The sequence below is a fragment of the Bos grunniens genome, chromosome 24 (genome assembly GCF_055505025.1).
Source record: "Bos grunniens cultivar Pamir isolate PY7600 chromosome 24, Bosgru_T2T1.0, whole genome shotgun sequence".
NCBI lineage: Eukaryota > Metazoa > Chordata > Mammalia > Artiodactyla > Bovidae > Bos > Bos grunniens.
The window spans coordinates 44,312,997-44,332,172 of NC_141188.1; the positions used below are offsets into that span (position 1 = coordinate 44,312,997).

The 19,176-nt window shown below is 49.1% G+C and overlaps 2 protein-coding genes across 6 annotated transcripts in view; both read left to right on the top strand.

The window, feature by feature from the left end:
* Nucleotides 1-19,176, top strand: part of GNAL (G protein subunit alpha L) — a 72,493-nt gene that overhangs the window by 47,567 nt on the left and 5,750 nt on the right. For 2 of the 5 annotated variants that reach the window (XM_086373242.1, XM_086373238.1), the window contains 5 exons: nt 3,230-3,327; nt 16,959-17,013; nt 17,791-17,864; nt 18,281-18,339; nt 18,598-18,718. In XM_086373242.1, coding sequence (XP_086229368.1) covers nt 3,230-3,327; nt 16,959-17,013; nt 17,791-17,864; nt 18,281-18,339; nt 18,598-18,718 — 407 coding nt within the window. Of the gene's footprint in view, nt 1-3,229; nt 3,328-15,236; nt 16,409-16,958; nt 17,014-17,790; nt 17,865-18,280; nt 18,340-18,597; nt 18,719-19,176 lie in introns of those variants that run through there. The other 3 variants (XM_086373239.1, XM_086373240.1, XM_086373241.1) reach the window with 3 other exon arrangements.
* On the top strand, nt 9,136-12,378 carry CHMP1B (charged multivesicular body protein 1B). Its single transcript, XM_086373243.1, has one exon. The coding sequence runs from the start codon at nt 9,252-9,254 to the stop codon at nt 9,849-9,851; it is 600 nt and encodes a 199-aa protein (XP_086229369.1). The 5' UTR covers nt 9,136-9,251; the 3' UTR covers nt 9,852-12,378.

Genomic DNA, 19,176 nt, shown 5'->3' on the forward strand with positions numbered 1-19,176 from the left:
AGGAAATGGAGAAGTTGGGTATTTAATATTTTCAGTTTAAATTTTGATTTCAACATCAAGATTATGCTGTAACAATTTAAAGCCTTACTTTAGGTTTAATTTGGTATCATTATCATTTTTATTTTCTATAACACAACTAAAACTTCTTTGAATAAGAGTACCATAAATCTCCATGTATTTCAGTTGCTAAATATGTGAAGATCACAAGGTGATTCTCATATTTTGTAATACAGAAAAAATAGGAAGTATGACTTAGTAATGTTCTCTTTATGCTCTCAGTTTCTCTCAACTCCCAGATGTCAAAAACAAGGACACTTCACTGTGAATCACCCTTTCTTTTTAGACACACACACACACACTGAAATTATTTTTATTTAGTATTGTTCATTTTAGTTGCTAAGGGAGGCATACTAAAGTTACTCCTCATATTTACTTCCCAGTTGTCTTAGCAAATGTAGGAGGATTCTAGCCAGGCTCTGGACAAATGTTTGCTTGCAGCTCAAGAAGCTGCAGTGGTTCATGATGTCACAGAATCATTTCTTTACTGGTTTGTATATTTTTATTTGAGGTTGTGGTATTGTGGCTATATCCCTGAAGGAGGGCATGGCAACCCACTCCAGTATTCTTGCCTGGAAAATCCCATGGACAGAGGAGCCTGGTGGGCTATGGTCCTAGGGTCGCAAAGAGTCGGACACAACTGAATCAACTTAGCACGCACGCACATTATGGCTATGATTTCTAAACCTTTATCTTTTAGAAATAACGTTGAAATAAAACAATGGTGTAAGAGAGTGGCTATAAAATAATCAAGGTGAGAGAGAAGGCCTGAGATACAGATAAAGAGACCGGCCACACGATGAGTGTGGAATCTGCCTGTGGGTAGTGAGTGCTCTGCGGCAGTCTCTCTGCTTCTGTGTGACAATTTCCCTGATGGAAAGGTAAATAAGTCACAGCCACAGCCACCCTGGAATTTTCCACAAAGGTCTGTGAACTCCTTAAAGAGTAAATGTGGAGATTCCTGGGCACCTGGCCTTGGTCTTGCCTAAGGTCTTGTTCCCCAAGGAGGAAGATGAAACAGATAGAAGTTGCCCCTGTCTTCTTGGTGTCGGCCACAGTGTCTGCTGTAAGGTCACAGCATCTGCTATAAGGTCACAGCGTCTGCTGTAAGGTCACGGCAACCAGGTTCCTACCTCTCTGCTGTCGTCAGCATCACCCCAAGAACCGTGCATTTTGTTCCTTGGACCGAGCACCCCTCTGTGACTCTGCCTCCAAGGCTTCTGCTCAGACTATTAAAGAAAAACTTCACTTACATCACTAAGTTGATGGCACAGAAGCTCAGAAACCCTGTCTGGGCACAGGTCCGAGCTTGTGTGTAGACCTTGCCTTATGCTCTGGGCACCTACTTCAGTCTGCTTCACATCACTCGCTTTCCTGCTCCTAGTTCCCTTCTGCCATACTTTGTTTTTTTAATTAATCCTGTTTTTAATCCTGACCCTTGTTAAAGACAGGAAGGAACTTTGTTCCAGGACCACTGCACGAGAGGTTGCAGTGGGGGAAAGGGGGCACTCAAATTCCAGCATCACTGAGACAGTGGCATCACTGCCTGCCAGGACTGGCAGATGATAACACAAGAGAGCGTTTCTCTTTAAACGTGTGTATGTGTGTGTGTGTGTGTGTGTGTGTCCTTGTTTGGCTCTTAGAAAGAAGTTTTTAAGGAAACCCACAGACAGACCCCTTTTCTGGAGAGATGGGAGCAGCCCTGGAGGGTTCCAGAAGGAAGCGTCAGTTCAAGGGGCAGGATAAAAGCTGAGGGTCCAGCTCCTTTCCTTCACATGGATGCTGTCCACTCCTGTCCCCCATGGACAGTATGGATTTGTTGTTGATGCCAACAGGCAGGCAGACACGATAGACACAAAGACTCATGGCGTAAGCTTAAACATTGTTCCTTACATTAGGAGTCAGGATAAGACATACTAGAATCTGGTGATGCTCGCACTTAGGGCCCCCACTTCCCTTCCCTGGTTCTGGACCTAATTTGTACCTGTAATTCTATGTTTCCTTTTTCCTAGAGGGCCTAAAACTTCTAGAAGTGTTAGGCCCCTCAGAACTGGGATCCACCCTTGTATGGAACTGTGAATCTCTAAAAAATGTGCCAACTCAGTTTTTTTGTTTTTTTTTTCCCCCTGCAAAGAACCTGTGCTGTTTCTTAGGAAGCATGGCCTCAGCTGCTTCCTGGAGGGTTTGCCCCAGACCCTCCCCTGCAGATCGAAGGTGGAAGTCAGTGCTTCCTGGTGTGGGAAGGGATATAAATATTCTAACAAAGAGTTTCTTGAAAATTTACATAACTTCTTTTATATTTAGCTGCTAATGTATAGTCATTTGCTGCCATAGCGCTGCTCATTTAAAATGGGTAATTTTGGAAATACAGGTTCACAGAGTCATCTTTACCCAGGCGGCCAGCTTTCCGCTTCAGAGGCTGCTGGTGCCATAATGGATGGGCTTGAATGAAAATTCCCGGTTCATGCTTACCTCAGAGTTTCTTAAAAGACCAGAAGACAATAAATCACTATCCCCAAAGATTATAATTTTAAAAGTTTCTTTCTCATGTACCTAATGCTTCTGGGCAGAACATAACTCACCTGGTCAATCATGTCTGTTCATGATCGTGGCTTCATTCTCACCTAGAAAATTAAAAATGAAAGTGTTGGTCACTCAGTCGTGTCCAACCCTTTGCAACCCCATGGACTGTAGCTCACCAGGCTACTCTGTCCATGGAATTCTCCAGGCAAGAATACTGGAGTGGGTTGCCATTTCCTTCTCTAGGGGAACCTCCCAACCCAGGGATTGAATCCAGATCTCCTGCATTACAGGCAGATTCTTTACCATTTGAGCCACGAGGGAAGCAGCTAAAACAGACCTTGCCATTATAACAAGTGTGTTTTTTCATGGCTGAAGTGGCCATTCTGCTAGTCAAGTCGCTGAGTCTTAAGAACGGTAAACTCTTAGTGGAATGGATAGTTGATGAATGTCATTAATTTTGGACTTATCACTTCCGCTTTGGGAACTCTCTGGGACTATGAGAGTGTTTGACGTAGATTGAGGAATAAGGCCTTCCACCCTGTGTGGAGCCGACCTACCCTGCAGATGGTTTTGGCATTTTCTTTTTCCTTTTAACTTTTAGAAGGTGGGTGGCACATGTTTTCTTACTCATAACTTTTTCAAATTTCAGGAATTCTTCGATCATGTGAAGAAGCTCTGGGATGATGAAGGTGTGAAGGCCTGCTTCGAGCGGTCCAACGAGTACCAGCTCATCGACTGCGCCCAATAGTGAGTCTGCCCACGAGGCCCAGCCCAGGGTGGGCACCCCCACCGCACTGCCCCTCGGAGTCCAGCTCTCCCACCCCGTGCAGCAAGTGGCATCACCTGGATATGTGATGACCCAGACTTGTCAGGTCATTCTGGCTGCTGCTTAGAGGGTAGAACGGAGGCAATAGAGATCCATGGGTGCTTCAGGGCAGATGGTGGGCTTAGAGGTGAGCCTTGGTCCATGGGGACAGAGCCATGCAGCAGATCGGATGAGAGAGGTGGAGAAAAGAGGGGGTCAGGGTGACCACAGGTGCGTCATGATGCTATTATTCAGACGGAGACCAGGGAGATGTCGTTAGTGGAGGACAGGACACCATCTGGCTCCAGTTTGGAGAAGCCAAACTGAGATACCAGAGCAGAGACAGAGATGGAGCAAGTGGCTGGATGTAGGAGCTGGTGTTAGATGAGAGGAAGCGACCCAGGTGTGGACGGTGCCTGTCCACTGATGACTGTAGAGCCTGGACAAGATGAGCGAGTATAGACAGAGGAGAAGTACTAAGCAATGATGTTCAGTCTTCAGAGGATGGAGGAGTGGGAAGAGAGGGGATCCTCCCAGGAGGAAGGCAGTCCTCAAGGCCAAGACAGAGAGACAGATGGTGCTGGTGGAACCTTACTTCACCTCATCCCCCTTGTGCCGGGGAGACGGCCACACCCGCTCAGCCGCTGGCAGGTGGCGAGCTGCCCCAATTCAGGGAGCCTCTGGAGCTGTCCAGGAGGGCCAGGTTAACCAGAGGTGCCCACAGACCTGCCCCAGGGGCCCTGAATGACCACCAACAGCATTAATGATCCTCCCTTATGTACTCGAAAGTCTATTTACTGATAAGGATCTGTAGTTAATTAGTTGTGCATGCTCAGTTGCCTCTGACTCTTCGCTAATTAAGTAGAGCAGTACTTAAAACTTCTCTTTTCCTGCCATGCTTAACAGTTCCTTCAAGACTTGCGTTGAATCCACATCACCTTGTAAACAGACCACAGGCTCTGGTTCACATTTGTGACTGCTTTCCTGTGATCACTTATTCCACAGCCATATTGCGAAGTCCAGAGAGCTGGGGTGTTTAGATGTGGGTGTGGGTGTGGTGTGGGGTACAGATCTGGTGGAGCTAAACGCAACCTCAGAGGGTCCTGGGGGCCACCCCTCCCAGAGGGGCCCTCATCTCCCTTCTGAGGCCCCCTCATGCTCTTTTCTAAGGCCATGTCACCACCGCTTAAAAACCACAGGAATTATATGTTAAATCACAATGTTGTAGAGATGGGAATGTCATACTAAGAAACTATCAGCAGCTGGAATTCCCAGCACAGCTCAAGATAACATTAAAACCTATATAAGTTTGCATCTGAGGTTCATGGGGGTATGTCTGATCGCCATTTCCAGCATTTCTTGAGTGAAGTCTCCTGGGCCTTCAGCGCCCTTCAGTGTCCCATTAGGAATTTCTCTTTCTTATGAAAAGAGCCCATCACCATAGTGTTAGAATTAATGATTTACTTTAAAATAGAATATGCAAGGCACATATGACAAACAGAAGCAGCCTGAGCTTTGCTGGCAGGCAGTCAGGATCCAGATGTTCGCTTGGGCAGGGTGCTTCATGGGAATAAAGTCACGGACTGTGTTCTTGTGCAGTTGTTGTAGGATTGACTAAGCAGAGACCCAAACACCCCAGAGTGTGCCTGGCACCTGGGGGCCCTTGCTGAGCTCCTGCTACCATGTCTCCATGTGGGAGCGGAGGTTTAGGGGGTCCCCTGAGGGGCCTGAGATCAGCACTCCCACCCGGGAGGACCCCAGCCACCATCTGCTATTTCCTTCAGTTCTGTCCTTTCAAATTAGGGAGAGCGAGACTGAGACTCAAGGTGAAGACTACAGGCTTGTCAGACATCAATACCGTGACTCCTGCTCTGGATTCTGCCCCCCACCACCCGCCCTGCCCTGAACATCACTATCTGGGTTAATCCTAACATCCCCAGCTTGGCTTCTTTAATCCATTTTAATATGCATGGGACTCAAGTGGGATCAGCAACCATTGTCTCTTAATCATGGTCTTGTTTTTCCTCTGCAGTCGGATTTTGCAGCTGGGGCCAAGGGGTTTCAAGAACAAGTAACATTTCATAACACTTGTTAGATGCATGCGTGGTGCCCAATGTGTTTATGTTGCCAAATGAGATGTTGAAGGAAAGTAGCTGCTTCTGCTTCCTGTCACCATAGTTTATGGAAGAAAGGACATTCCAGCATCCAGCTGGGAATGCCCTGGGACCGGGACACTCAAGCCCGCCTGCCCAGCCCCCAGGTTTCCAGCTGCTTGAAAAATGTGTCTTATTCCTCCTTGGAGGCTCAATTACTGGGAGGGTGTCTTTGCATGAAGTCAGGGCTGTTTGAAATCAGGAGCCCAGCGCTCAGCGTGGGGTTGGTGGGGAGCTGAGCTTCGCGTTGGCAGAGTCCAGGGTTCTGACATGTCTTGTTTTCCCTTCTATTCTGAATTCTCAAAAAAAGATCTGCTGACATCTTGGCGTGACTCCAAGTCACTATGTTATCTGCTCAGCAGTCTTATATTTTGAACCCAGATGCTAACTAAGACGGGATTCATTCTAAGTCATTTCTTCCATGGCAGAAACCATGGGAATATTTGAAGGGAGGAGATGCTTTCCAGGGGGCTGAACTTCCAGTGAAGAATCCAAGAATGGTCTCACCACAGTTCCTCAGAAACTTAAAACACGGAGGAACCCAGCAGTTTCTCTCCCGGGTACACCTAAGAGATTTAAAAACATACGTCCACACAAAAACTGCGCACAAATGTTCACAGCAGCAGCATCCACAGTATCCAAAAGCACAAACAACCCACATGTGCATGAAAGGATGAAGGGATAAACGGACTTGGTCCAGCCACACACAGGGATCTTATTTAGCCATAAAATCGAATGAAGTTCTGATGCATGTTATAGCATGAGTGAACTTGGAAGACATGCTGCTGCTGCTGCTGCTAAGTCGCTTCAGTCATGTCCGACTCTGTGCGACCCCACAGACGGCAGCCCACCAGGCTGCCCCATCCCTGGGATTCTCCAGGCAAGAACACCGGAGTGGGTTGCCATTTCCTTCTCCAATGCATGAAAGTGAAAAGTGAAAGTGAAGTCGCTCAGTCCAGTCTGACTCTTAGCGGCCCCATGGACTGCAGCCTACCAGGCTCCTCCGTCCATGGGATTTTCCAGGCAAGAGTACTGGAGTGGGGTGCCATTGCCTTCTCCATGGAAGACATGAGGCTCAGTGAAAGAACCCTGGCACGAGGGCTACATGCCCTATGACTCCATTTGTATGAAATGTCCAAAACAGGCAAACCCATAGACACAGAAAGTAGATTCGTGGTTGCTGGAAGCTGGGGAGGGGAAATTGAGAGTGATTCAAAATGGGTGGGCACTGCACCATCTGACAGAGGACCTGGCTGGAGCAGCCTGGGAATAAGCATATTATGAGCTTTAAGGGTTGGCCTCTCGGTAAAAATGAGTGTCTTTGGAGTATCAAGCAAGCTGAGCAAATTAGCAGAGATTCTGTTTCATAAGAGGTCCCCGGTGCCCACTGTGAAAATTAAAAACAATCTCTACTGCATTATCCCCAAAAACGCACTTCCTCTAAGCGCTAATAATAAGTGATTAGGTAGCCATGGAAACAGCTATTTTGGGAGAAAGGAAATCAAAGAAAATTGGATTTCAGAACAGGTTTATAAAGTCAGACTTTGCTTAATCTAACTTGAAACTCTGCAGTGTACGTAGGGTCTCATGCTTTGCACTCTTGTGTTTACGTGGTACCTTCCAGACACGTCCATGTACATAATTGGTTTTAGAATACTCTGGAAGAAAGATGCCCCCCAAAGAAAAGTATAGTGGGAAAGGTGAAGTGATTCACAGCTGTGTTAACATTAGTTGCTCAGTCATGTCTGACTCTCTGCAACCCCGTGGACTGTACTGTCAAGCTCCTCTGTCCATGGGATTCTCCAGGCAAGAATACTGGAGTGGGTTGCCATTTCCATCTCCAGGGGATCTTCCCCACCCAGGAATCAAACCCTGGTCTCCCATATTACCGGGAGATTCCTTAGCATCTGAGCCACCTTCTAGAAACGTCTCACGTAAAGAAAGAGTTCTACTTTAGGAAAACAAAATCTAAGCTAAGCTGTTGATGAGGGTAACATCCTAGCCCCTCTCAGTCAAATTCAACTAAGCAAAGCGTCACTTGGGTTCAGTGTCTCCTGTGTGCAGAGCATGTTCTAGGTTCCATAGTGGGGAAAGGAACAAGGCTGTTCTCTGCCTCCACGTGGCTCGTAATATTATAGGTCCCCATAATATTATAGGTCCTCCCGTGCCAGGAGGTCTGCTGTGTATGCTGTGTGGAGTGGAGAGTGCAGCTCAGAAGGGCTTCTGGAGAAGGTTCTGGAGGAGCAGTGTGAGGCGGGGGTAGGATCTCAGCAGGAGGAGAGGTATGGGGTGGAAGCCCACACAGCAGGGACAGTGTCCACAGAGAGGACTCATCCAAACTGAGAAGTGACCACCCGTCCTCATCCACACTGACAGGTGACACAGTGGTGTTCAGCCTTCAAGCTCAGTCTGACTTGCCTGTGTGTGGAGAGAAAGAAGAGGGTGGGGACCGTGTCCACATGCCTTTCTGCCCAGGTGTTGGAGCAAGAGTGATATAACCAGAGCTGTGTTTTAGGAAAATGTATGCGCCAACACCACCATGGCCAACTATCACAGGAGGCCCAAAGGGGTGGTGAGCCTCTGGATTAAAACGTATGTGCCAACACCACCATGGCCAACTATCACAGGAGGCCCAAAGGGGTGGTGAGCCTCTGGATTAAAACTATCTCAAACAGTCAGCTGAGCTCCTTAGGGCAGGTTGGGCCTTTTTATGTTGTCGTTGCTGTACCAAAGGACTCTTCCTAAAAGAAAAAAGCCGCAGCACCGGCTGCAGCCACCTCCAAGCCTGCACTTCTGAAGGGTGACAGTTTTGATATATGCCAATGGGTGTGGGTCCCAGCACTTCACCGTCATTTGCCTGCATCATGTAAAATGACAGTTTTGCCTGTTAAAGTTAAATGTGAGTGAAGTTCCTTGGATATTTATAAAATATCAAATAGAATCATGTCGGCAAAAATGGGTCTTTTATTACTAAACTTCAGAAAGATTTCTGGATGGTCGTTATTAGCAGTTCACCTACTAGCTGACCTTCAGCGATGGCATAGATGAGGTGGTCCATGGACTGGAAGGTATTTTCATCCACTGCAGTAAAAGGATGTCTCAGGCTGCAGCCAGATTGTCCCTAAAGAATGAGGTGCAGGTCAGTGACACAACTTTGTGTGTTTTGTACTTTTAATTATTAACGGTCCACTTTCCCCTGAGAAGGTGGAAGTTGCAGGAGCAGGTGGAGAAAGTCTGCTGACCTCGGGAAAGCTTCCTGGTTTTCAGTCTTTAATTGGACACCTCCGGCCCCCAGCCTGTCCGTGCATAAGAAAGTGTGCATACACGCACTTCTGTTGATTTACTAATGCTTCAGTGCTTTAACAACTGGCGAAAACTAGGTACAGACGGCGAGTGCCCTAGTCGGCGAGGCCCCAGTCCTCCGACTGGAGGATCCTGCCCGAAAGTATCCTGGTCTCAGCGGGCCATGTCCGGAAACCCCGCCCCTGGCGCCGTGCGTCCCTTGAGCCGTGTCGTGCGTCTCCTGGCCCCACCCGCTACGCCGCGGGCCCCGCCCTGGCGCCGAGGGATGACGTCACCGCCTGCGCCCAGGACGGCAGAAACAGGAAGTGAGACCAAAACAAAGGAGCGGCGGCGGGGAACGGTCTCTGTTTTTCTACTTCCTCCGGCCTCCTCCTTGACCGTGGCCGCCGACCCTCGGAAGCAGTCCGAACATGTCCAACATGGAGAAACACCTGTTCAACTTAAAGTTCGCGGCCAAAGAACTGGGGAGGAGTGCCAAAAAATGCGACAAGGAGGAAAAGGCCGAAAAGGCCAAGATTAAAAAGGCCATTCAGAAGGGCAATATGGAAGTTGCGAGGATTCACGCCGAGAACGCGATTCGCCAGAAGAACCAGGCAGTGAATTTCTTGAGGATGAGCGCGCGGGTGGACGCGGTGGCCGCCAGGGTCCAGACGGCTGTGACGATGGGCAAGGTGACCAAGTCGATGGCCGGAGTGGTTAAGTCGATGGACGCGACGTTGAAGACCATGAACCTCGAGAAGATCTCCGCCCTGATGGACAAGTTCGAGCACCAGTTCGAGACGCTGGACGTTCAGACGCAGCAGATGGAGGACACGATGAGCAGCACGACGACGCTGACCACTCCCCAGGGCCAGGTGGACATGCTGCTGCAGGAAATGGCAGACGAGGCCGGCCTCGACCTCAACATGGAGCTGCCGCAGGGCCAGACCGGCTCCGTGGGGACGAGCGTAGCCTCGGCCGAGCAGGACGAGCTGTCCCAGAGGTTGGCCCGCCTGCGGGACCAGGTGTGACCGCTGGACCGCTCAGAGGCGAGCCAGCCGCAAGCGACCTTCCGAAGACGGATACTCTACACTAGAACCTCGGAATCGGCCAGAATGCTGAACTGCTCTTACTCAAGATGCTTCTCCCTTCGGGTTTACAGTGCTCTCCAGACACACGAAGAATTCCCAGGCCTTCTCTTAACTCTTAACTGGATTTGAAAGTTCTGTATGGCTTGTGATTAAGTGTATCAAGTTAATTTGACTTATATGAATCTTTCTCAAAAATTTAGTCAAAACTCTGCAAAGTCGCTTCAGTCGTGACCGACTCTGTGCAACCCCATAGACGGCAGCCCACCAGGCTCCCCTGTCCCTGGGATTCTCCAGGCAAGAACACTGGAGTGGGTTGCCATTTCCTTCTCCAATGCCTGAAAGTAAAAAGTGAAAGTGAAGTCGCTCAGTCATGTCTGACTGACTCTTCGCGACCCCATGGACTGCAGCCTACCAGGCTCCTCCATCCATGGGATTTTCCAGGCAAGAGTACTGGAGTGGGTTGCTATGTAACTCTAGTTCCCGTGTATTCAGTTTTCTGCCCGAATTATCAAAATTGACAGTTTTCTTTTTACTTTTGTGTAGTATCTGGAGTTGAGGGGTGGTGATTACGTAGGTCTATTGCTGGGCTTTCTACTGTTCATTCAGCAACTTATTTCATGGGCAGCGCCATTCTGTGTATCCTTAGTTTGTTGCTGTCAAATGCAGTCTACATCTGACTATTAATCTGTTCTCATAGCTTACACTGAAATTACTTTAGTACCTTCTTGTGTAATACTCTTTTACTTTTTATGGCCTATAAATTTCTTGTGGTAGTTGCCTTTCTGTAACTGGAAGAAAATGCTACGTAACCTCCACATATCATAAGAGAAAATCATTTGTTTATGGTTTTAAGATTTACAAGGCTTAATGTGTGACGGTTATTTCCAAGTGAATTTCTCTCACACATTTCTGGTTATTTTCCTATTCGTTAGACTTTGATTAGATTTGTTTTAAAGTATACCAATTAGCATGACAGTCACATTTCTCTAATGTTGCCAAAGAACTGTTGATGGGTTTGAGAAGCCCTGGGACTGTGTGTGGGAGTGAGTTTTGTTTAGATTTTAATCAAAACTAGAAATAAAATTTTAGGTTCTAGTTATTCGCATTTATTATCTTGTCTTAAAGCGACAACTCTTTAAAACCTTGGAAATACTGATACAAGCTGGGATATTTGGTTTAGCCTTTCAAATCCCTGACATTCTCGTGCAGCGTCTGGAAGTGTGGGAAGGACAAGTGCAGACTCGACCCTCTCAGTCCAGAGCCCAGCTGTGCTGCCTTCTGTCTTTCTGGAACGGTGGTGTGCAAAGTAAAAGTGAAAACGTAGAGCCTATAGCCACCACTTTCTCTGATCCTTGAACAAAGAGAGCAGTGACTTGCTTTTGCCTCAGCAGGCATATTAATCTAAGTTAAATAGTTAAGGATATTTTTAATTCCCCCTTCCCTTCACTGGAAGATTTCTCCATGAGACAATTCCAGTATTTCAGGAAATAATTCAGAGGACTCTTCCAAGCTCTTCGGAAGGTTGAGAACCAAATGTTCACCACTATAACATGTCCTCCTGTATGAATGTGTGTGTTTAAGCAGGGGAAAAAATGCAGAGGTGTGTGCAGATGAGAACTGACCCTCGTATTTAAGTGTCACTACGTCTGACTGGCTGTTGTTCCAGAGTCTTCTATGAGCAACACCTGCCAGTCGTCTCCCCACATCCTCTCTCTAGAACCTGTACCTTTAGGTGTCTCCTCCCATCTGCATGTTGCACAGAAGCAGCTGTATGTGAGCACATCCTAACCCTCCTCAGACTGCAAAAATTATTACAGCTCAAAAAATAGCTTGGTGTTGATCCTTTGGTACATTTAGGACCCTTTTATAGTGCAGATATTCCCAACAAAATTAATATATTTTGTGAGATTAAATAGTGCTTATATATGCTTGGCCTTTCTTAAAATATGCTCATTTCAAACTACATGAATGTACATTTTTATAAAACATACATATTTTCAAAAGCATATCAGGCCCACGAATTATTTCCTCACTTTTGCAGTTGATGAAATGCTGGAATATGAACCACAGAAGTTTGTCAAATAAATCATTTTAAACTGCATGTTATTGCACATGAGTGTACATGCTGTTTACGAAGCTATTTAAGGAAAAATAATTTGGAGGTTGATTTGGTTCAGAAAGCATAGAATTTTTCTGGACTCGGTTTTAGCACCTGAATTTCTATTTGCATGCCCATTTCTAGAAGCCCAGGTCGTTAACTTCTTTACTGTAATAGTTTCTTCAAGGCAACCAGATTCCTCCTTATTGAAACTGCCCTAGGCTGAGCCCAGCTCAAACATAGCCAAGGAAATAGTTCCTCTTCTGTGCAACCACTAGTACAATTTCTCCTCTTATTTCTCCTTTGTATTTTTCTGCCTTCAAATGCAGTTTCCAAATGGATTTAGAATAAACTTTTAAGTTCACTCTATGAGCTGTTGAGTTTATTTCAGTTCAGATGAGAAGTGTGCTGTTGGAGACGCTTCTTACTAAAGCTGCTTCTCCCTAAAAGAGTCTTAGTGTGGGTGTGCCCTTCAGGTGGGGGTGTCGAATGCCCACCCTGCCGTGTTTGATTTGGAAAAGCACCCCCTAAAGTAAGCGCCAGTCCGACCATCCCACTCACTGAACATAGTCTAGGGGTCAGCCAGACCCCCCTCAACCTGTTGACCATGAGCAAGATACCTGCAACAGCTACAACACCCTCTTGGAGGTGTTTCCACAGCCAGAATCCAGAGCTCAGGACTTCAGGTGCTGCTGGCAACAAGCTTCAAGCCCGTGGACATAACACACTGATGAGCAGGCCTCTTGTCTTGTCTTCTTTTAATCAACTGGTTGGAATGAGACCAGCCTGCCTGGTTTACCAGGTTTGTTTTCCTACAGCCAGATGCTTAGCAAGGGTCACTAGTTTTCCTACAGCCAGATGGACTAGCAAGGGTCACTAGTCCACCCCAACTGCTCCATCTGGAGCAGGACGGGTATGTCTGGGTTACCATCCCTGGGTGTTGGATTGGTGCCCAGCTCGGTGGGCTCCTGGCTGAGGGTCCATTTGAACTCAGACCTCCCCTGGGTTCTCTTGCTCCCGACCCCGCCCAGAGCTCCCCAGTGACAGCGTCATTTTCTAATTGGATTGTTTTTAGCTACTGAGTTTTATGACTTCTTTATATATTGTGATTATTAACCCCTTATCAGACACCTCCTCCCATCTGGTAGGCCGTCTTTTTGTTTTGCTGGTAGTTTCCTTCGTTGTGCAAAATCTTTTTAGGTTGATGTAATCCCTTTTGTTTATTTTTGCTTTGCTTCCCCTTGCCTGAGGAGACATCCAGAAAGATAAATTACTGAGACCAGTGTTGGAGAACATGGCCTATGCTTTCTTCTGGGAATTCTGTGGTTTCAGGTCTTACATTCAAGTCTTTAATCTGTTTTGAGTTTGATTTCTACGTAGAGTGTGAGGTAGCAGTCTGATTTGATTATTTTCCGTGGAGCCATCCAGTTTCCCCAACACCAGTTCTTAAAAGAGACCATCCTTTCTCCAGTGTACGTTCTTTGCTCCCTTGTCATAAATTAGTTGTCTGTATGTTGTGGGTTTGTTTCTGGGCTGTCGATTCTGTTCTCTAGAGTTGGCTTCTTAGAAGAGATTGGGTTCAATCTGAGGCTGCCAAGGGGAAAAAAAAAAAAGTGGGGATTACATAAAGGTCTGAAAAGCCGAAAATCCCCGTGTGGCTTTGACTGGGGTGGAAGGTTTGACACCACTGGGAACAGGGAAGAACTGGGGCGGATCACAGAGGGCGTGGAGGCAGGTTCAATGTGAACTTCACTCCCTGAAGAGGAGCAGGACGTGAGTCAGCAGGTGTGCCCTGCAGGTGAGGGGCAGGGACAACCTGGGTGGGGGCACAAGGGTCACTCGTCCACCCCAACTGTGACTTGGCTGCAACTCCTAAGCCCCAGCTCTGGTCAAGGACCACTTTATGTGGCCTGGGTCTCAGCCCTGCCGCAGGCTGCTGTCATTTCTGGTAACACTTTCCTCCAGTGTTTTTCCATCAAGTAAATAAGCATCTTGAAGTGAATTTTGATAACACACCGAGAAAAGGCTTCACTCCGTTTGTCCGAGCTCTGACCTGCCACATTCTTCACAAAACAAATCATTTTAAATACATTTTATTTAAATATATTTGGTACTTTTCCTTGGATCCAGTTGTTCAGACATTTAACAGAATAGTTTCATGTTTTTACAATCCACCCCCCACCCCCCAGCCAGAAGAACTCGGCGATTATGAGGTACTGGGGTGGGGCGGCCAACAGAGGAGAAAAGAGCAGTGAATGGCTGTCTCGTGCCAGGATCCAGCAGAAGGTGATCCCAGTGGCCAGAGTAAAAACACTCTGCAAACGCAACTATCCTCAGCTGTAGTAGGAAGCAGTTAAAGCACAGTAAATTGCTCTTTAACGGCTTTTCTTAAAGTGACTGTGATGGGAGTGACTGTACAATGGTAACTTGTTATTGTCTTGCAGCTCTGTGTCTAGTGGGAGTGAAGCATCTACAAGTGGGACCCTTAGATCTTGTGAATTTTTCCGCATCACAGGCAGTGGTGTGTTTAGGGAGTCAACCCTTTAGAATTTAGTCATGGGCTTCCCTGGTGGTCCAATGGTTAAAAATCCACCTGCCAATGCAGGGGAAATAGGTTCATTTCCTGGTGCAGGAATATCCCACATACTAAGGAGCAACTAAGTGCTGCAACTACTGAGCCCATGAGCCAAAACTACCAATGCCGTGTACCTAGAGCCTGTGTGCCACAACCGGAGCCCCTGCTCTCCCCAGCTAGAGAATGCCAGCACGCAACAATGAAGACCCAGTGCAGCCAGAAATAAATAAATCTTTTTTAAAAACCATAAAAAAATTTAGTCACACAAAACTGCATAATTTGGAAAGTTCCTTTAAAATTCCTGTCCTATATATTATTTTAGGAGTCCCAATTTTAAGAAGTCCTTCTATACCATGTGGGTAATACACCAGTTGAACCAAAGATTAAGGCGAAAAGCCTGCAGAAACTGACTGCTGTAGTTTTTACTCCTTAGGCTCTCAGCCATCTGGGGGGATTTGCAGCTTTGGTGGCACAAATGTGAACTCAGAGGCCTATCCTGCATCAGTGACAGTTCAGAAGATGCCTGGGAAATGTTCACTGATGCCTGTCAGATCCTTGGTGGTTAAGTACCAAGTGGAAATGGTAAAGAGCCCACCAGCCGATGCAGGAGACATGAGTTGCAGGTTCAATCCCTGGGTTCGCAAGATCTTCCGGAGAAGGACACGGCAACCCACTCCAGTATTCTTGCCTGAAGAATCCCACGGACAGAGGGGCTTGGCGGGCTACAGTCCATGGGGTTGCAGAGAGTCAGACACGACTGAAGCGTCTTAGCCCGAATGCATGGAAGAACCCTAACACCCCTCCGGGGCTCAGAGGTGGGGACACGAGGGACAGCTTTCCTTTGTCTGGGTGAGGAGGGTACTCCTACAGCGTCCTCCTTGGGATGGTGGTCTCTGATCTTTCAGGAATGCTTGATGTCTTTTTTGTTGACCACATTTCATTGTTTCTACTTGTACCAGTCACGGCCATCTAATAGACTCACTCATCCCCTCCTCTCTGTCTGCATCCAGTGTGAAAGCGGTGCCCCCTAAACTCTGAGCTGAAGGACTTCCTGCCTGGTCTGATTTTCAGTTCCTTCCAGCCCTTTCAGAGAGGATCAGCATCTGTCACATGTTCATGTTAGATTTCCCTGCTAAGAGGAGGACCGCCTCAAGTTATCACAGCCCTGCAGTGGGAAGGGAGGCAGCTCATCCTCCACCCCTGCCAGAGCCCCCAGGGTCCGGAGCCCCACCACCATTGTGCAGATACCTCTCCCCCTCCATCACAGACGCGAGGCTCTTGCCCTGTTCCTTCCCCATGAGGTGTTCGGGGTGGACCTTGAGGGCCTTCTGATGTACCAGACACAAAGCCAGCGAGGACTGGGCCAAACCCCACTGTGGTTTTCACACCAGGCTGAGCTATCAGGCGTCCCCTTCTAGACCCTCCTCCAGAAAGCAGCTCCAGGGCCTGCAGTGCTGGCCAGGGAGGCTGCTGTGACCATGGGGAGGCGCCCACCCATCGCTGTGCAGAAGCTCCTGAGCACACAGGCTGAGGGGAAGCCTCCACGGCTTTACTCGAGATCAGAGCAGTGGACTTGAGCCGTCCAGGAGAAATGTCGGGCAAGTCCCCTCCTGGTCCTGACACACTCTGCTCCTCCCACCTGGAACGTGGTCCCGTGCTCACTGGTTACCAGCTCTGTGTCCTCCGGGGTCCCCCTGTATCCCCTAGGTTCCCCGGTGTCCTCCCAGGTCCAGGTTGGGCCTTGCAGCACCTGCTCGCCTCATCCCACAGACACGCAGGGTGCCAAGCCAGGTGCTGGGGAAACCCATCCAACGGGACAGAATGGTGGGTCCTGAATTCAGAGGGAGAGACAGATAATAGACAAATATGTATAGAATTTGTCAGGTGGTAGTAAGTGCTATGTAGGAAGAGAAGGCTGGGTGGGCGTGAAGGTGGACGTGAACGGGGGTGGGAGGTGGGAGGACCCACACATGCCGTGTCCTGCCCTCTCTCCACCCCTCCACCAGTGAAGCATCGGACCTTGGGGACCAGACTGACCCCCCACGCAGGCTCAGCCTGTGCACACACGACTCCCTCTGAACCCCGGTCTTACTGGGACGGTCTGGCCTGCTGTGTGCCTACACAGCAGCCATCCACCAGCTCAACCTTGCAAGGACCCCAGCCTTGCACAAGGGAAGAGGGGAGGGAGGGACGGGTCTGGCACCCCATCAGCACCGTGAGGACACTGACCTGCTGGGGAGACATGTGGTGAATAAAGCATGAACCTGCTGGTCCATGGCTGCCTGGTCCCCCTGGGGTCGAGGGGGCCCCCCCAAACATGGGCACCTACCTCCCAGCCTGGAGGTGTTCCCAGCATGTCTTGCTTTTTTTCTAGCTTCCTGGAGAGAATCGACAGCGTCAGCCTGGTGGACTACACGCCCACCGACCAGGTAGGTGGGGTCGGGCCATGACCACAGCCCGAACCTGGGGATACTGGAGGGTTTCTGCTCCCTGCCTCCCACCTCCCAGAGGTCTGGGCTCCTCACCCACCCCAGCATCCATCCGTCTGTGAGGCTGACTCAGGAGCTATAACCTGGGCCTTGAGCCCGCTCCTGGATTCTGTCTTCAGACTCCTCATCAGTTCGGAGGAGCCACTGTCCCCCCAATTCTGGAATCTGCAGTGGCTGATTGACATCCTAATGGATTTAGTCACCAGCAAAGAAACACTGAAACCTGACTGGCCTGCAGAGGTGTCAGATTGTGAAACTGTAAGGCTTTCTCATCCCCTTGGGAATACACCGTCTTTTATGTTAGCAACTAGAAATACAGGAGAAGACAGTCTGAAACCAGCCAGCACCCACGGGAATCTGACCCAGAGCAAGAGCCGGCAGGACGGGCTCAGCTTCCCAGACCCCAGGCGGCTGTCAGGGACCCGTGTCAGTAGAGGACGCTCAGGAGAGATTAGAAGAAATTCCTAAGAGAAAGCTGAGCCATCAAGACTGTAAACCAGACCAACACACAACTGTGATTTTCTCTGGGGAGTGAGACCGAGAATGTTTGTCAAGTGTTTAATTTCCTTTTCTTTTCTGATGGAGAGAACCTCACGGCTTGTGGCTGCCCTGGGGCCACCTCCTAAGGACGGGGTCTCTGGGTCTGCTTCCCTCTCTGCCCCAGGATGACCCCTAAGGACAGGGTCACTGGGTCTGCTCCCCTCTCTCTGCCCCCAGGACCTCCTCAGATGCAGAGTTCTGACCTCAGGGATTTTCGAGACCAGATTCCAAGTGGACAAAGTCAACTTCCAGTAAGTGTGTGGGCAGGACCCCTGGGCATGGGCGGTGGGTGATCGTGGGTGGGCAGGCACTGCCACACCCCCGTGCACACCCTGGAGTGCAGGTGGTCAGTGCAGGGAGGAAGGTACCTGAGCTCCACATGGCTGAGAGGGTGAGCCAGCCTGGCAGCCTGGGCAGGTGCAGAGGAGGAGGACACAGGCAGGGGGCTGCCCTGGGGGGACAAGAGCCGAGAGCCACTGACCGACCACAGGGCAAGGGCCCAGAGGAGAGAAACATTGGGTGTGGACACCCAGCTGGGCCAGACCAGGGAGGCCCCATGGGTCCAGTCCACAACGTCACCATGCAAGGAGAGTCTTCGGCTGAGGGAGCAGCAAAGGAGGAGCATCCACTATCCCTGGTTAACCCCCCCCACCCCATTCTACCCCAGCATGTTTGATGTCGGCGGCCAGAGGGATGAGAGAAGAAAATGGATCCAGTGCTTCAATGGTGAGTTCTCCGCTGTCTCAAGAAAATAGGAATGAACCCACCTCCACTCCTACTGCTGTGTCTTAGCTGCTTCCCACTAGTTCATCATCAAGCGCCTTGACTAAGCGTCCCCTGGACATGGGAGTCCGGCATCCTGGGTCACACTGTCTCTGCTGCTTTGGGGGTCGGGGTCACCAGTGCTGTCACCGAGGGAGCTCTCCCTGGAGACACGGAGCATCACTGCTGTGAGTCACCCAGGTGCCCCTCTTCCCCACCCAGACGTCACTGCTATCATCTATGTGGCTGCTTGCAGCAGCTACAACATGGTCATCCGGGAAGACAACAACACCAACCGCCTGCGGGAGTCACTGGACCTTTTCGAGAGCATCTGGAACAACAGGTGAGAGGTGGTGAACACGACCTCACCCTGGGTTTAGAGCTAATACCGCTCAGCACGGCCATCTTTGTTTTCCAAGGGAATCTTTCCTCGTGATAAATCTTCTCAAACCATAAGCAGCGTCCCTTCCAGCCCGTCTAATGTAGAGACTTTCAATGGGGCTGGAACTGATAGGACTTGGTCAGGAAAATCCATATCTCTACGTTGCTGCTGCTACTGCTAAGTCGCTTTAGTCATGTCTGACTCTTAGCGGCCCCATGGACTGCAGCCCACCAGGCTCCTCCGTCCATGGGATTTTCCAGGCAAGAGTCCTGGAGTGGGGTGCCATCGCCTTCTGGTTCAAAATTGGCTTTGTTTGGGTTTTAACATTCAGAAAGCAACCATTCGAAGCATCCACTGATGACCAGATGACCCCTGAGCCCCTCCCTCAGCTTGTCAGCCAAGTGGTGGGTCCCCACTCA

Coding starts and splice junctions, on each gene's coding strand:
- CHMP1B (XM_086373243.1), top strand. CDS start 9,252: ATGTCCAACATGGAGAAACACCTGTTCAACTTAAAGTTCGCGGCCAAA.